The 19,788-nt window shown below is 35.4% G+C and overlaps 1 protein-coding gene across 1 annotated transcript; it reads right to left on the reverse strand.

Moving 5' to 3' along the window:
• Positions 1-9,845: 9,845 nt before the first annotated feature.
• On the reverse strand, positions 9,846-12,883 carry LOC137397667 (probable rhodanese domain-containing dual specificity protein phosphatase). Its single transcript, XM_068083962.1, has 3 exons — positions 12,747-12,883; positions 12,538-12,553; positions 9,846-11,099 (listed from the first exon to the last, which is right to left on the reverse strand). Exons 1-3 carry the CDS (start codon positions 12,807-12,809, stop codon positions 10,171-10,173), a joined length of 1,008 nt encoding a protein of 335 aa, XP_067940063.1. The 5' UTR covers positions 12,810-12,883; the 3' UTR covers positions 9,846-10,170.
• Between the last annotated feature and the right edge of the window lie 6,905 nt (positions 12,884-19,788).

Raw genomic sequence — 19,788 nt, forward strand, 5'->3', positions numbered from 1 at the left:
GTATCCAGCTTTACGTGCGAAGCGGAGTTTGTTGGGGTTATCTACTCATGGTAAGACAAGTTTTATTTTTTCACAATTTCTGAGATATGACTGCTGTGTAATTTGGGAAAGGTCACTTGAAATTTTTGGCAATGATGATCATAGAGTAATCTCTCTCCTAGAGTGATAACTGTGCATTCAACAACACGAGCGTTTCCGGTGCCAACAAGGAGCGTTTAGGCCACGCCCCTTTTTTGTGCTAGTCAGTCGTAGTAATTGACAGAACGATAACATCAGCCATGAGAATGATCATGAATTTCCACAGTTAAGATAGTAATTATTGCTCATATTAAAGAAATGATGATTATAGTTTATTACTCCAATATATGCTTATTATTTAAAGCAATTCAATACCTACATGCTTTGCAAAGGCGCTGAATAGATAGTGTTAAGTAAGTGAGTTAATGCAATCAGTTACTCCAATGATATACAGCCCCCACACATGGGAGGGGCTGTATATCATTGGTTACTCATAGATAAGATAGATAGTCATACTGGGGTTGTATTACATCAGTGTGATGGGAAGCTAATCGACTGCCATCAACTGAAAGTATTGACATTGTATGGTGATAGAGTGAGTGATTCATTGACCCACAGTCCACAAACAGCCCTTGCATGTAATATTAGATTTCAATACATATCAATCAAATACATAGACTAGCTTGAAGCAAAGATGTCCACTAGTTAGTGGTCATCGCTGCTTGATGTAAGCAAGCAAAAAGCTTGAAAGAGTGGCAAATGTTGTTATATGTTAGATAAAAATAAATTATACTTAATTATACTAAATTTTAACTATTTAAAAATAAAATAAATTTTTTATTACTTTATTTATTAAATAATTTTTTATTGTAATCATAGCTAAACAGATTATATTTAGCCATTACTTGCTAATTATTTTACATTTAAACACATTTACAGTTTTTTTCCTAATTTATTTCAACAAAACACTTCTTTCATGATATGAAATTTAAAAATTGTAGTTTTTTGAAAAGCTTGAAAACCATTACGGTTGTTTTCTTTTTCCTATTAATTCATTTGAACTGCTTAAAAATATTTTCTCATTATATGAAGTTTAAAAGTTAGAATGGTAAATGTTATATAAAAATAAATTTTCTGTCCAAAGACTTTTTTATTACTCGGGCAACTCGGGTAGTACAGCTCATAGTTGATGGCAGTCAACTAGCTTCCCATCACACTAATGTAATACAACCCCAGTATGACTATCTATCTTATCTATGAGTAACTGATTGCATTAACTCATTTACTTAACACTATCTATTCAGTGCCTTTGCAAGTCATGCAGGTATCAGGGATTACGTGTATGTCACAATTTCCATTTCCATAACATTTCCTTACTTCATTTTTATATTATTTCCATTTCAATAACATTTCCATATTTCTAAAATAAAATTTCCATATTCATTTCCCTAAAATTATAGAAATATTTATGTTTATGGAAACAATGATATACAGGGGGGCTGTATATCATTGGCTGTATATCATTGCTGTATGGGGCTGTGAGGGCTGTATATCATTGATGGAAATGGATATGGAAAAGTAAACATTTCCATAATATGTTTATTGATCCTGGTAGGAATTGAATTGCTTTAAATAATAAGCATATATTAGAGTAATAAACTATAAACATCATTTTTTTAATATGAGCATTAATTACTATCTTAACTGGAAATTCATGCTCCTTGTTTAACCTTTCTCATGGCTGATGTTATTGATCTAGTCAATCACTACAACTGACTAGCACAAAAAAGAGGGTGGCTTAAACGCTCCTTGTTGGCACTGGAAACGCTCGTGTAGTTATCACTCTAGGGGAAGATAACTCTATGATGATGATCTCCGATTCGCTTGCTAGTTAAGTTAGTGAAGCCTAAGATCTGAGTCATCTTGAACATTTCCACTCAAAAGACATTGCATGCCTCAGGCATAAGTAAGCTATCGTGTAGGATGCTAAGGCGCAAGACCCTTTGACACTGCCCATTGTAATTATACTATAGGGAGCCACTTTTAGGTAAATTATTGTAATGAGTTAGGTGCAGGCTATCTGAGATGCATTGAAGTTATCACTCCTTGCCATGTAGCTGATGTAGAAAACAAGATGAGGAACTGCATGACAAAGCTGCAAAGTACCATGATGAATAGAATATAAAAACAGTGGTTAAGCTACATGAAAGTATACATATGTGAGATGTAGTTAGGTAAGATGACAGTAGGATGGGGTAAGATGATTAGGTTATGTGGCTATAGGGGAAGCTAGGGCTGCATATTGTCTGCACGCAACGATGGGAAAATTTGAATGGAATGAACTTTGTTAGTTCATTTTAGCTTTTGCTCATTGAGATATGCCAGGCAATTTACTTAGGGATAAAAAAGAACTTTGAATAACATTGCAGCACCTGTTAAAACTGGGAGATTCAGAGCTACCACCAAAAACTGTCATGCACCAGGTCAGATGAGCTTGTATTGCTGACTATCAAGCAAATATAGATCAGCTAGTGTTTGTGTGCACAGCCCATTTACTCTTTCCTGGCACAGGGCAAGTAGTTTGAAATGGCTGCTTTAATTGGCTCACATCTTCTTGTGCTTTTATTGGTCAGTTTCCCCACATACAAAGTACAAGTGCTCAAACTTTTTGACAAATCTGAAAATGGGAAAAATGATACGCACTAATGCTAACCACCATTTTCCCATATATACATTAATTTAACTGCTTTCACCAACAAAAAAGAGTGTTATTGTTAATTGTTAAATTTTGCAAGTTCCTAGTAGCCTCAGCCTCTTGCTTCCCTATTAACATGGCAGTGTTTAGTTGTCATACTTATATGGTGTTCCTGACTTTTCTCCTTTTATAAAGCCCCAAATAGCATTTTCCTGCTAAAAGGATGTCTTTTAGTAGCTCTGCAAGATCAATTTTGGGAGAATGCAATCCATTTTCTTGTGAAAGTTGTATCGGAAATGGTATGCCCATGGTCGGCTATGCAAGTTGCGTTAAGACAATTTTGGACTCTGAAGAAAATGGGCTTGTAGGTTAAGGCTTTTTGTTAATACATGCATTTAATTTATTTTTATGATCTTTTCCACCATTGCATTGTAGTTTCTAATAGCTTGATAACTGCAAAATACACTCTGTTGCAGATATTCGTTTTGCTAAAATCCTTGCAGAGATTCAATATTACTAGGATAAATATTAAAAGTTGTTGTTCCTTTCTCATCAGTTTGCAAAGCAGCTAACAATGCAGACATAATTACAAGTTAAACATTATAATAAACACCAAGCCAACCTCTGACTAAAAATTAATCATCACTGACATCATACTAAGATGAGTCATCACTGATATCATATTAAGATGAATCATCACTAATCTCATACTAAGATGAGTCATCACTGATCTCATATTAAGATGAGTCATCACTGATCTCATATTAAGATGAGTCATCACTGATCTCATATTAAGATGAATCATCACTGATCTCATATTAAGATGAATCATCACTGATCTCATATTAAGATGAGTCATCACTGATCTCATATTAAGATGAGTCATCACTGATCTCATATTAAGATGAATCATCACTGATCTCATATTAAGATGAGTCATCACTGATCTCATATTAAGATGAGTCATCACTGATCTCATATTAAGATGAATCATCACTGATCTCATATTAAGATGAGTCATCACTGAACTCATATTAAGATGAATCATCACTGATCTCATATTAAGATGAATCATCACTGATCTCATATTAAAATGAGTCATCACTGATCTCATATTAAGATGAGTCATCACTGATATCATATTAAGATGAATCATCACTGATCTCATATTAAAATGAGTCATCACTGAACTCATATTAAAATGAGTCATCACTGATCTAATATTAAGATGAGTCATCACTGATCTCATATTAAGATGAGTCATCACTGATCTCATATTAAGATGAGTCATCACTGATCTCACATTAAGATGAGTCATCACTGATCTCATATTAAGATGAGTCATCACTGATATCATATTAAGATGAATCATCACTGATCTCATATTAAGATGAGTCATCACTGATCTCATATTAAGATGAGTCATCACTGATCTCATATTAAAATGAGTCATCACTGATCTCATACTAAGATGCGTCATCACTGATCTCATATTAAGATGAATCATCACTGATATCATATTATAAGACAAGTCATCACTCAATAGATGACTTGCATTGAGATGAGTCATCACTCAATAGAGTGATACTTGCATCGGGTCATTATCGAGTCATCAATATGTACCACTGATCTCATATTAAATTAAACTAAGATAATCGCAGTGCTACGGGTCAAGACGAGCGAATACAAAGACCAGGGAAGAGAGTTTTTCACTTTCATAGGTTCGTCATAACACTCACCTTATAGCATAAAAGTATGTTCTTCATTAATTAAAATAAAGTATTGGAAGGCTGTGTATCTAAATTGTGTGTCATAAACTGTCCTAAATGTTTCTTTTGTTTTATCAGAGAGGTAGGTACCTTGTAACAAAGGTAAGTATAAAACTGATCTCTGATCAGGTTAGCAAATTACTTATAAAAAAGATAAATAAGAATTTTTTTCACAATTTAATAACTGCATTTGGATAACAGGCACTGTCAGGGCTCTATTCGCGCTATCTTCTTGCACTGTTCCCTACCGACATTCTACAACTTTAGGCAGGTAGCATAGCCTGCAGGTAGCATAGCCCAGGTGGGACTCAGTAAGAATGTGGCGCCAGCAGCAACCTACAATACACTAGCCTTCGATGTAAGGCTAGAAAAAGATCAAATAAAGCTAAAGACACTTGGTATGGAGTATGTGCTGCGTGATAGCCAGCAACGCTTGGTATGGAGTATGTGCTGCGTGATAACCAGCAACACTTGGTATGGAGTATGTGCTGCGTGATAACCAGCAACACTTGATATGGAGTATGTGCTGCGTGATAACCAGCAACACTTGGTATGGAGTATGTGCTGCGTGATAACCAGCAACGCTTGGTATGGAGTATGTGCTGCGTGATAACCAGCAACGCTTGGTATGGAGTATGTGCTGCGTGATAACCAGCAACGCTTGGTATGGAGTATGTGCTGCGTGATAACCAGCAACGCTTGGTATGGAGTATGTGCTGCGTGATAACCAGCAACACTTGGTATGGAGTATGTGCTGCGTGATAGCCAGCAACACTTGGTATGGAGTATGTGCTGCGTGATAGCCAGCAACACTTGGTATGGAGTATGTGCTGCGTGATAACCAGCAACACTTGATATGGAGTATGTGCTGCGTGATAACCAGCAACGCTTGGTATGGAGTATGTGCTGCGAGAAAGCCAGCATCAATTATAACTTCAGTCAAGTTCTATATGGACTCCTGAAGAGCCCTTTGAATAGAGTTAAATTTTGAACTTGTAGAGTAGTCTTGGTCTGCCACCTTCCTTACTCCAGTCATCTGTTCAATGTCGCATAGCCCTTAATCGTGGTTCCAGCTAGGGTTGTGACGCATTAGCACTGCGCTGTATCATCGTAGCAAAACAGGCAGTATTTTTGCAGCGCATTACAACTGTCTTATGCGCAGTAAACATTTACTGCAACTCCAGTTGTGCTCCTATTACAAATTTCCCACTGCAATCTACTGCACACTTACTTCCATGACGCATTACTTGTAATTCAGCAATTCATGCATAATGTGAATGCACATTCTTGAAATCTTGAAACTGCATGTGTACTGCAAGTGAGCAGTAGTATGAAGTTGATATTGTGGATCAACTGACACTGCTGACTTTCCAAACAATTGTACTGTATTACTGCATTGTACAGAACTGTCAGATGCTGTGTTCAGCAAGCTCAAGGACTTGTACTCAAACTCCCATATCATTTCGGAGTAGAGGGTCAAGCATTATTACCATTTGGATCGATGAAATTGGGATCTTTGTATTGTATTTCCATTCACAGTATATATTGAAACCATAATAGATTATCATTTCAACCAAATACAACATGCTACAGAATGCTGTAATTGTGCACAATACATGCTGTAATTGTGATCATATTGTATGCCCACCCATACTCAAGTTTGAGCAGTATTTACATCTTGTAATTGTGTTGTTGTGCCAAAGTCATCTCAATACTTGATTCCGTGATGAGTTTTCACAAACATGCATGCTGTGCATACATATTGCACATACACGCTGCATATATGTACAGTGTAATGCAAAAGTTCCTACAGTATTTAGCGATGCGAAATGTGCACTAGCAATACTCCCTCTACATCTGCTCTCTGTGTCGTAGGCAATACCGCCACAACACCAATACTGCTTTTTGCTGCACATCAAAAAGTAGTTATACTGCGTGTATATCTTGTAGTAGTAAAAGTACGTAATGCTATGATACTGCATGGCTGTGGCATGTTTACTACTGCTACTGAATTGCTAATGCAACCACATAGATATCTAGGCAAATATTTACTGCAACTGCAATCCATTTTACGTCTGGGCATTAGTGAGTACTTGTCAATGCTCAGCTATGATTTTGGTCATAATGATCACAAACCTGACTGAAGAGGTCTCAAGATAATGCAGACAGACAACTCCCCATGGTTGAGAAATAGTAAAGGTAGCGTAAGGACCACAGAAAGAAACAATCATGAAAAACATGTTTAAAATATTTATAGCGAGCTGGCTTAATGCCAAAAATCGATACAACGAGGTGCACGCACAGAGCAATTACTTTTATAGAGTTAATAATTGAGAATAGGAAAAGGTAAGGTTTGAACGCCCTTGTAAATATGGAACTGGTATATAGGTATGTGTAACTGAAAGGAGATGAATCCTAATCAAATGATGGGCATTTTCGAGCAGATATTTAGATGAATCTAATTTTAACTCATTGCTCAAACAATTCCAAACTATGTTTTGTATTTATGCAGATGGACCTCAAGGCAGATACTTCCTAGTTAGCACCAAACTTACAAAGGCTGTAATGAAGCGTAACACGAAGTTGATTGAGCTAGACATGAATTGATGGCAAGAGAATATGGAAAACAGAACTGCATGGAAAACAGTGATAAAGCCTGAACCCTAAGACAGTCACTGTGAAAACGACTGAGGACAAAAGAGAGAAAGCCTAAATTAATCATATCAAAATGGGCAATAGCAAGAATTTTACAAATGTGCAATATCCAAAGTCTATCATCATAAAAAGTATTTATGAAAGAGATTGGTTTATTAACATTTTAAATCTCATTAAAAATGTTTTGTTTCTTGTCAAAACTCATTTATGGTTTGAGTTAGTTTTTCACAACTCTTTAAAACTTCCATAAAGCTTACAGAGTAACTATCATGCTCTTATCTCTAAAAAGTTCAAACCATAGAGTTATCTCCCCCTAGAGTGATAACTACACGAGGGTTTCTGGTGCCAACAAGGAGCGTTTAGGCCACGCCCCTTTTTTGTGATAGTCGTAGTGATTGACTAGATCAATAACATCAGCCATGATAAGGGTTAAACAAGGATCATGAATTTCCAGTTAAGATAGTAATTAATGCTCATATTAAAGAAATGATGATTAGTTTATTACTCTAATATATGCTTATTATTTAAAGCAATTCAATACCTACCAGGTATCGCTAAACATATTATGGAAATGTTTACTTTTCCATATCCATTTCCATAAACATAAATATTTCCATAATTTTAAGGAAATGGATATGGAAATTTTATTTTAGAAATATGGAAATGGTATGGAAATGGAAATAATATGGAAATGAATTATGGACATGCTATGGAAATGGAAATAATATGGAAATGAAGTAGGGAAATCTTATGGAAATGGAAATAATATGGAAATGAATTATGGAAATACTATGGAAATGAAGTAGGTAAATGTTATGGAAATGGAAATAATATGGAAATGAATTAGGGAAATGTTATGGAAAGGGAATTAATATGGAAATGAATTAGGGAAATGTTATGGAAATGGAATTAATATGGAAATGAGTTATGGAAATGTTATGGAAATGGAATTAATATGGAAATAAATTATGGAAATTTTATGGAAATGGAAGTAATATGGAAATGAATTATGGAAATGTTATGGAAATGGAAATAATATGGAAATGAATTAGGGAAATGTTATGGAAAGGGAATTAATATGGAAATGAATTAGGGAAATGTTATGAAAATGAAAATAATATGGAAATGAGTTATGGAAATAATATGGAAATGAATTATGGAAATGTTATGGAAATGGAATTAATATGGAAATAAATTATGGAAATTTTATGGAAATGGAAGTAATATGGAAATGAATTATGGAAATGTTATGGAAATAATATGGAAATGAATTATGGAAATGGAAATTGTGATATACACGTAATCCCTGATACCTACATAACTTGCAAAGGCACTGAATAGATAGTGTTAAGTAAGGGAGTTAATGCAATACCTACATAACTTGCAAAGGCACTGAATAGATAGTGTTAAGTAAGAGAGTTAATGCAATCAGTTACTCATAGATAAGATAGATAATCATACTGGAGTTGTATTACATTAGTGTGATGGGAAGCTAATCGACTGCCATCAACTATGAGCTGTACTACCCGAGTTGCTCAGGTAATAAAAAAGTCTTTGAACAGAAAATTTATTTTTATATAACATTTACCATTCTAACTTTTAAACTTCATATCATGAGAAAATATTTTTAAGCATTTCAAATGAATTAAGAGGAAAAAAACAACTGTAAAGGTTTTCAAGCTTTTTCAAACAACTACAACTTTTAAATTTCATATCATGAAAGAAGTTTTTTGTTGAAATAAATTAGGAAGAAAAATGAAACTGCAAATGTGTTTAAATGTAAATGTGAAATAATTAGCAAGTAATGGCTAAATATAATCTGTTTAGCTATGATCACAATAAAAAATTGTTTAATAAATAAAGTAATAAAAAAGTCTATTTTATTTTGTAAATAATTATAATTTAGTATAATTTTTATTTAACATATAACAACATTTGCCACTCTAACTTTCAAACTTTTTGCTTGCTTACATCAAGCAAAGATGTCCACTAACTAGTGGACATCTTTGCTTCAAGCTAGTCTATGTATTTGATTGATATGTTTTGAAATCTAATATTACATGCAAAGGCTGTTTGTGGACTGTGGTGTCAATGAATCACTCTATCACCATACGTCAATACTTTCAGTTGATGACAGTCGATTAGCTTGCCATCACACCAACGTAATACAACCCCAGTATGACTATCTATCTTATCGATGAGTAGCTAATTACATTAACTCACTTACTTAACAGTTAACACTATCTATTCAGTGCCGTTGCAAGTCAAGTAGGTATTGAATTGCTTTAAATAATAAGCATATCTTAGAGTAATAAACTATAATCATCATTTCTTTAATATGAGCAATAATTACTATCTTAACTGCGCAAATTCATGATCATTCTCATGGCTAATGTTATTGTTCTGTCAATCCCTACGACTGACTAGCACAAAAAAGGGGCGCGGCCTAAACGCTCCTTGTTGGCACCGGAAACGCTCATGTTGTTGAATGCAGTTATCACTCTAGAGAGGAGATAACTCTATGGTCCAAACTGCCAAGATTTGCTAGAAGCGGTTTACTTGTCTGAATGTGTCAGCAGCATCTCCAACTGACACACTTAAAAAACTTTCATTATATCCCATATATATTATATCCATATATATTATATCCCATATATATTATATCCCATATATATTACATCTATATATATTATATCCTATATATATTATATTCATATATATTATATCCATATATATTATATTTAGTATTATAAATAAAATTAAGTAAATTAGTTCCACTGGTGAGATGGGAATAACTGTAAAAGTGTTCAGATGATTTTCTGTGAATACTATCTATAGAAAAGCGCAAACGCAATAGTTGTAAAAATAAAAAAGGTAATACTGATATCTGAGTAGCAAAAGACAATAAATATAAAAAATTAGAATCATATCAAAACTATGATTAAATTATTTTTGCATATAGATCTGCTCGTGCAAAAAATTTGATGCCAAGAATAAAGACTCCACGGATTTGATTAAAGTATCACAAAGACTCTAAACTGCAAACCAGAGTTGATTAGCATCAGTGAACTTCTTCCCAAATATATATTCTTCGAAAAAACCTAGCTGTAAAAAAAATCCCCGATTGGGCGCGCAACAAGGTCGTCTGTGGTGAAGGAACTTATAGGCATCGAGAAGTGTGCAGGTCTGGCTGAGCATTATGTAAGAGAGGGTGGCAGTTGAGCTGCGACTCACTCCCAGGTTACAGTGAACTAATGCCTTCCCTCCGGTTCGTTTTACTCCGTCAAGAAATTCAAAGATTTCCTCAAAATGGTCGAGAAGCTTACTGGAAGCGTCATCTTGTAACCTAATTGCGAGATATGTTACACCCGGCAGGTCACAAGAAAACTCTGTAGAAATATTTATGACATGAGTGATGCCCATCGATCTGATAAGTCGCTCTCTCTTCGCCTGGTTGCCTGTACCCTGGTAGAGCCAGTCCTCGAGTATTAAAGACGGATAAGTTGTTACTTTTCGCTCTCGCTCTGTTTGAGACCAAATCGTGACAGTGTTGCATAAAAATGGAAAGCGCTTCTCAAACTCCGTGTACCCGCCAACAAGCATCACAAAACCAGCGCCTGCATCCTCCAGCAGCCTCACTGCACTCTCAGCTCTCTCGTTACTGCCCAGAGAAGTATCAACACCGTACAGCACTATGTGTTTGAAGTTGAGTATATTCTCGTTGATGATACCCGAAGCTACGGATGAGCAATGAAACGCTGTCTGAATATGATCCAGAGCGTAGGCAGCGGCATCACGCAGATCTAGGATTAGTAAATAGAGCGGATGATGCACAAACTGTGTAAATTTATTCGCATCGTTCATGAGATTATAGAGGTCAGCGCAGGATATGTGTCCATCCGCTGCGATCGGCAGCTGAAAGGGCTTGACACATAGACCAATGAAATGTGCTTTCTTTGCTGCTGCAAACCAGTAACATCAAATGGTAAAAGGAAGAACAACGAATGAGTAATAATATAGTTTGACTCAAATCCAATAAAAACATATTACTCTAAATATTCAGTTGAATTTGTTAATAAATCATATGAGTGTAGAAGCTTTGGATATTGTTAAAGGATAAAGTGAAAGCTTCATATTTAATTTTGACTAGGGCTGATGCCGAAGTCAGTGGTGTAGCCAAAACTGTGGCTAAGCAAGCCTTACAGTTGATGAACCATGCAACTGTCTATTGGTGACATGGCTGATAAACTAGCTCAACCATCAACCAGGTTCCCAACTACCTCAGTGTAGCACCTTTTTACGCTTAGACTAATTTCTTTATTGATTAACTTATTTCATTTTAATATGACCTAATTCATTACTAGTATGACTTATTCACTTACCAGTATGACCTAATTAATTGCTGGTATGACATTTTTCTTTCCTCATATGACCTATTTACTTATTGGTCTGGGATTAAGTCATTACTGGTATCATCTATTTCATTAATAGTATGATTTTTTTGCTAGCCATTTTGATCTAATTAGTCACTGATATGACCTATTTAACTGCCACTATGGCCTATTTCGTTACAGGCATAATCTAGATATTTTAACATAATTTGAAGTGATACTGCATCAGTTGCAACAAAGATATTTAACTGCTATTGTTAGAAAACTATTGACACATGAGTCTGAGTTATATTAGATAGTAACAAATGAGTCTGAGTTAAATTAGGTAGTAACATATGAGTCTGAGTTATATTAGGTAGTAACATATGAGTCTGAGTTATATTAGGTAGTAACACATGAGTCTGAGTTATATTAGGTAGTAACACATGAGTCTGAGTTATATTAGGTAGTAACATATGAGTCTGAGTCATATTAGGTAGTAACATATGAGTCTGAGATATATTAGGTAGTAACACATGAGTCTGAGTTATATTAGGTAGTAACACATGAGTCTGAGTTATATTAGGTAGTAACACATGAGTTTGAGTTATATTAGGTAGTAACACATGAGTCTGAGTTATATTAGGTAGTAACATATGAGTCTGAGTTATATTACATGTAGGTAGTAACACATGAGTCTGAGTTATATTAGGTAGTAACATATGAGTCTGAGATATATTAGGTAGTAACACGTGAGTCTGAGTTATATTGGGTAGTAACACACGAGTCTGAGTTATATTAGGTAACAATACAATAGTAAAAGGTTTGTTAGTTAGCGTCAACACAAAAGTCTTCTGGAACCTCTGAACCAATCAAAGACACCAGCATTGATTGAAAAAATACATGTAGGAGAACAAAAATAGGTTAAAGTGTAAAGTAGGGAAACGAAATGAAAAGTGTAGAGCTCGGAGAAAAACCCAAGGCAACAGGGATAGCCAGTCTCAGTTTATAATATGAGATAAGAACTTACGTTTGTTACTCTGTATCTACAACACACAGATCTACATATATATCACTATGACATATTAATAGGGTAGGTCCTGAGGCTAGCCAGAGAATGATGAGCCCGATGAACCATCTTACCCAGAGTGACTAAATAGTGACCGTGGACGAGAAGCTAAGGCAATCGCTAAGGTATTCTCAATTTTCTCTTTATCACAAGACAAAGTTTCTACCCACCGTTCCCACTGTTGCAACCTTGGCATTTCTACTGCAGCAACTTGAAGAGCTGGCACTGCCCATAGACAGAGAGATGCAAAAACCAAACGTGCTCCTTAAATTAAGAGAGCCTCAGCTGAAATAAGCGAGAAAACAACTACATGATGTTTAGAGTTAGTGGAGTGTAGAGATAGATATACTGTATTTGTATGATACTACTCATGCGTGTGGTCAGTGTTAGTAGAGTGTAGAGAGTTACATTACTATGGTACTACACAAGTGTGCGCTAATCTCATATAAAGCCTGCATCTAGATGTAGTAACTCAGAAGAAGGTCTCTTTATAAAATAACAAATAAAATTGTTTAAATGTAAATGAACAGAATTTACTAATAGCACAGTGTATCTCGGTGATGAATATCTTGAATTTTGCAATCTAAGAGATATTACAATCTGACAAATAGTACAATCTGACAGATATCACAATCTGACAGATATCACAATCTGACAGATATCACAATCTGACAGATATTACATCGTGACAGGCACTGTAATCTGACAGATACTGCAATATGACAGATATTACAATCTGACAGATATTACAATTTGACAGATAATACAACCTGACAGATATTACAATCTGACAGATATTACAATGTAACAGACATTACAGGGTGACAGATATTACAGTGTGACAGACATCACTAGGTGACAGACATTACAAGGTGACAGATATGTTGTGAAGATCACTATTTGGCATATATATGAAAGAAATTGCAATGTGAAAGATATCAAGTTATTAACCATCATATCCTAATAAGGCGAGGATAAAGAGATGAAAGGGACTGCACTGTGACAGAGTCATAATTTATAGTTTTACTAGGTGAATACCCGACGTTGCACGGGTAATAAAAAAGGTTTTGGATGGAAAATTTCTTTTCTATCAACATATACATCTGCCATTCTAGGCTTTCAAATAAACATGTTTGTTTATTCCTGTAATAACTGTGTTTATTTTGGTGTAATTCATACTGTACCAGCCACAGTGCCTACTACAGCTCTATACTGATTGCAATAGTCTTGTTGGCCATGTGGGTTTAAACATTTTTCTTCGCGTATGGGCACATATTTTTCTTCTGGTATGACTTCATGCATAATGCTAGCTGAATGGTTAAGCGTGAAGCTATGAAAGATTGGCAGCTGTAATAAGTATGTGCACAATTTATTCCATAGTATAGCCAGTTAGACGGCATCGTGTATTGGATACATTTCGTCTGCAGAACTGGAGGTTCCGAGTTCAAATCTAGTTCTCAGCAGATTTTCCATTCCTCAAATGTTATCGTTAGAATTGGACACACGGACAGACAGACAGAATACAGACAAACACTGAGATTAATATACATATATAGATAAATTACATTTACAAATGATCCATTGTTTCTTTGAAAACTTTCAGCTATTAACATGAACAGAGATCACAAACCAAAAAACTGAACATTCGTTAAAGCTGTGACAAGGTTAAGTAAGGTAAGGTTTTGTAAAGAACATGAATATGTACGACTCACTGAGACTGTTAGATTCTTAACAATATACAGCAAATGAAAAGGGTTTTGCAGACTGATATAACTCTGGTACAACAGCTTATAATAGTAGCAGATGGTAAACAATGTTACAAGATAAATTTACATTGATTATTTGGTCATGATACCTTAGTTAAGAAAGTAAGGCTAGCATATAACACTTGACACGAGGGGAGAAAAATTGCTAATATCAGATGAGGCCATGGTGTCATAAGATGTATGACAAGCAAGAACATTCCCTGAGTCTATAGTATAATGATAAATATTTACATGCAAACAATGGCGTACAACTGGTTTTTACAAGGCCTGCTCAGGGAGGAGACAACTACCAGATTCTGGCCAATCTACCAATTAGGAGAATCTTATATGGCCTGCTTCCTAGTATAGTTTAAGCAAGCCATGAGAATGTGATAAAGTCTTCTGGTAAATTTTAGTCATTCAATGCTAAAATTAAAATAGCACTAGTTTTACTATATTTAGCTACTGGTAATCTGGTGGTTCACAAGGATTCCATGAAGTTGTAAACAAATCATCTTCTAAATTAAAGAGCAATGATGTACCCATATTTTTCTTTTTTCCATAGAGTAGTACAATAGAGGGAACATTAAAACAAGTTTCCTCTCATGTCACATGTTCAGTTGATCGGCCAAATGATGTATCAATGGTACATTTGGATGGCATGAGTGAAATTGTCCGCTAGAATTGACGCAATGCATTCGTCATGCTAAATCTCGAGAGAATGCCGTAACTAAAGAAGGGCTTCTCTATCTACTTGCTAAGAAAATACTTGCTGACTGCTACTTGACAAGCTACACTTGCATATTGTGTCTCCGAAAAATGAAGTGTGATTTTAGATATAGGACAACAATGTAACTGATCTATTGCCTACAAAAACTCAGAAGAAATGCATCCAGTGTAAATGAATTTGCTGGCCTTTACTTGGCACGATCTACATTATTACACGAAGAGAAAAGAATGCGTGTAGTTTCTTTCAATTTTTATTATAGAAGGAAATTCCACTAGCCGAAGAGCGCAAGGCTATTTGTTCTGCCCAACTGAGTGAGCGCGCCCCTTTATATACAATGGACTCACCCGTTCTGGCTAACGGAACCGAGTAAAAACCATATAAAATTAGATATAAACAGAATCACTAATCCGTTTGCATGGTTAAACTACAGCGATAAACGAAGACATAATAGCAATATAGTATATAGACAAATTAATAACGATATAATAAAAAGAACAGCACAGCATGCAAGATATAACATATAAAAATATTTACACGAATTACAGAGTCATGGCCTGGCGTCCACCACACAAGCAACCATTCCACCCTGTTGTCTTTATTAACTTCATTAAAGCTTCAAATGAGGTCCCAAAGAATTGCTCAGAAATTTTGCCTTTAAATTCTAAACTTAGTAAAGTCGTAGTAGTAGTAGTAATATGTAAGTAAAACCAATGATATACAGCCCCCCATATATGAATACCCCAACGATATACAGCCCCCCCACCAGCCACCGTGGGGGGCTGTATATCATTGGTAAAATACAAGCTCACACACAACCCTCGAATGTACTCATTTCGAAAACTTTGTTCTACACAGACTGGTTTTTTTTAGCTTTTTGTGGTTATTTTAGAACTTGTATTAAATGAATCGCAAACAGGATCATGTATTCAAAATAACCAACACATATACCTCCGTTATTTATTACCTTTTATAGCTAAAGACAAAATAACCGAAGCTATACACGTTCAAACGATTTTCGACGACGTACACGTTATACAAGTTTTATGTTTCTTTGCATACTTTGCAGCATTAGTTATATTTAACTTAAAAAGCAGTTGAAGGTGTTTTGTTAGACATAGTTACTAAATAGTCAATTATTTTTCTAACATTTTTTTGTATTTATAAGTGTAACTTTAGGTATCTCTATAAGAGCATTGCATTTGGGTAAACTTTGCTTACTATAATTCTTATATTTTGTACTGCAAAAAACCAGGCAATCTCAAATTCAGCTATTGCAGTTGAGCATGAGAGCTAATCTGATTTAATATAGATCAACCTGTAAGCAAAATATATCAAACAGAAGCAACTTCAGTTGAAGTTAAAGTGACTTCCACTTGACTGTCCTCATGTTACCTTTATAACTAATTGTAACTTTTTTATTAGTGCATGCTACAAACAAAATGAAAATCTTCGTCAATGTATCACCGTCGTAAGGATAAATATGAGTATTCCCGTAACTGGGCTACGCAGCCATTTATAATTACCCCGTTGAGCTATGCAGCAACATAAACTATTAAACGAAAATATCACAAAAGGATTAGCTGTTCATAATATTAGATTTTTTAATTAAATAGGTAATGAATGTCGACGCATTGATCGCCACTTACGGCATTGGTTACGTATACCCGAGCATGAAGTTTCCGAATAAAACCGCAATAAAAATTCGTTAACACGGCGGTCACTTTCCAACTTCCGGTGTGTCGGCGTTGACAACTCGTTTGCCATTTAGTGCGAGAACCAATAAACTGAAACAATAGTTCATAGATGCTTTAAAGGTTTTACGCCTGATCAATGCCATAGACGTAAACAGAGTTTGAGGTTGTCATAACTTTTGAACACAATTTAACCTACTTTAGTGTTCGTTCGTGTTTTACTTAAGAACCTGGATAATAATCGGGTTTTCCAAATTACACGGCTCGCTAGTCATCACCGAAAACGAGACTTTTACAAAGATTGTTTCCTAGTTTTAGTGCGTGCAATTACAAGAAGTTGTCGTTCTCAACATCCTATCGCTCCTTGCTACTCAAAACCAATTAAACACGCATTGCATTGATAATTAAAGTACTGCACGTGAATGCATTGGCATAACTAAACACTATGCCATAATATCGTTCGTAAATGATTAAATGTAGGGGAATCTTTTTGTCAGTGTTTCAAGTATTTGACTAATATGTTATACACGTTTGCTTGTGAGCTTCTCCAATGTACTCGTAGACACAACAATAACTTTTTAAACTTTTTGCAAGAAACCTTATATGTTCAGTTTAAACTTTTCCGCAAAAGACTCTCCAAGGAGGTAAAACTTACAGTGGAAATCATTTTATTCTAAATATCTACTGGATCTCGGTACGATCAGAATGAGTATTTAAACTGGTCAGTTTTAACAAATGGTAACTAGTAGTGGTGAAAACGAGTGAAGAATGCATGAAGCCTAACTTCCTTTAGCAAACTGCTATCTCTCACTCTTACAGCTATGTCAATATCACCACCCAAAATTGAATAATACGCGAAAGTATGTTAAACCATTTATTATTCACAACTAATTGCAGACAGAAACCCCTTATGAATGTAACCTTTTAGAATATAGCTACAGAATGGACTGTTTTGTATTCTTGTGTATCTTTATTTTGTCATTATGTTATAGTTACTGTTAGCATTATTGTACAAATGCTTAATTGTTTAAAAAAAACAGTCAAGCATCTGACATGATGGCATGCAAATAATTTATATTCACAAATTTTTAAAATTTGTACAGCTTGCTTAGTAAGGTTATTTAATTTAGGTGTTGTAGCAACTTTCTTACTATATTTAAAAACCTTTTAGCCCTGTCCTTATTTATTGACACGAATTGGTACTTTTGAAAACACTAAAAATTCTAACAAAACACCTTGTAGTTGCCAAAATTGTGTAGACGTCTGGGATTATTTAAGCCCTTTCAGCTGCCAAGTATTAGTGTCACAGCATAATTCAAATAGACTGCAATTCTTAAAGCTCTACCAACTGACAGGTGTCACAGCATAATTCAAATAGACTGCAATTCTTAAAGCCTTCTCAGCTGACAGGTGTCACAGCATAATTCAAATAGACTGCAATTCTTAAAGCTCTACCAACTGACAAGTATCACAGCATAATTAAAATAGGCTGCAATTCTTAAAGCTCTACCAACTGACAAGTATCACAGCATAATTCAAATAGGCTGCAATTCTTAAAGCTCTACCAACTGACAAGTGTCACAGCATAATTCAAATAGGCTGCAATTCTTAAAGCCTTCTCAGCTGACAGGTGTCACGGTGTAACTCCAATCCCAGTCATTAGAAAATAGATAAACTGATCTAGCCTATTACATGGTTAAAATGACCATAATTCTCTTTACAAATTGCGTGGCTTATAGTCAGGGCACTTGAAGGCGCATATGAATTGCTCTACAGCCCACACTTATGCTAAGAACTAATGCTAAGAATATGCAACTAAATCTAATTTGCATGCAATTTGCAAAATAGAACAAAAGACGTAAGAAATCTTGTGCAGGGGTCAAGTGTAAGATTTTGCTCGTCAATACGCATCAATGTAGCAACTTCACATTGCAATACGATTCGAAATGCTTCAAGATTTATTCAGCTTGCAAAGCATCGCAGATAAGTTTTTCTATCATTTGCGCACAAACATTTTCTGTTTTCTTTTCTAGTATTCTTGTGTAAAGAGCATGTTCACACATGCGCACTACTTATCAACCTCTAACAAATGAGAGCTTTTAAAATGTATTTTCCTATCATCTATGAGAGTTGTCTAGCACCAAAACAGTAATAAGACAGCTGCAAGGTCTAGTGTGCTCTACGCTAAGCTGTCGATTATTCGGACACCATATAAGTAGCTCTTCAGCATTGCTCCTTTGTTACAACACTTGGAGCGACAGTCTGATCTGAGCTGGAGGTCAACTTATCAATAGCGCTGTGCTGCAACTGCTACATTTATGTTTTATATCATCACTGGCCAGACTTACTCAAAGTTACAGTTGATAGTCAGTGCTCAGTACATACTGAATGGTTGCTGGGCCCTATCCGCACTGTTAATCTACCTATGTTTAGCTAAGGCCCTTTCTGCATGAGGTGTTAGTCTAATATGCTCTAGTCAATTGCAGCAGTTGTACCATGTGACTTACCTTTACACTTACTGTGTTTAAGGGATCCTCAGGCATAGGATGCATGTCTTGTTACCTCTAGGCATGGTGATAAAATGTAGCAAATATAGTTGGCTAGCAGACATTTTATTGTACCCTACAATCTGTCATCCTTTGATTTGACTAAAACCTGGAGTATCTCTAATCTGTAAGACAATATGAGTATACATTAGCTGGTGTTATCTGCCTCACTTATGCCATAATCATTCCTCAGGCTACGCATAAGCATTCTGCAGGCTCGATATGCATAAGCATTCTGCAGACATGCTACATGTAAGCATGCTGCAGGCATGCTACATGTAAGCTTTCTGCTAGCATGTAAGCATTTTGCAGGCATGCTACATGTAAGCATTCTGCCGGCATGCAACATGTAAGCATCCTTCAGGCACGCTTGGCCGACTCGTAGTAGTAGTACACACCCTATATTCTAGATATAGTCTTCCCGCAGTTCTGTTTATTCTTATTAAATGAAATTCAAAGCTTTGATGACTTGACCATTTATATTCAAGACTGCTTTAGAA

The sequence above is a fragment of the Watersipora subatra genome, chromosome 1 (genome assembly GCF_963576615.1).
Source record: "Watersipora subatra chromosome 1, tzWatSuba1.1, whole genome shotgun sequence".
NCBI lineage: Eukaryota > Metazoa > Bryozoa > Gymnolaemata > Cheilostomatida > Watersiporidae > Watersipora > Watersipora subatra.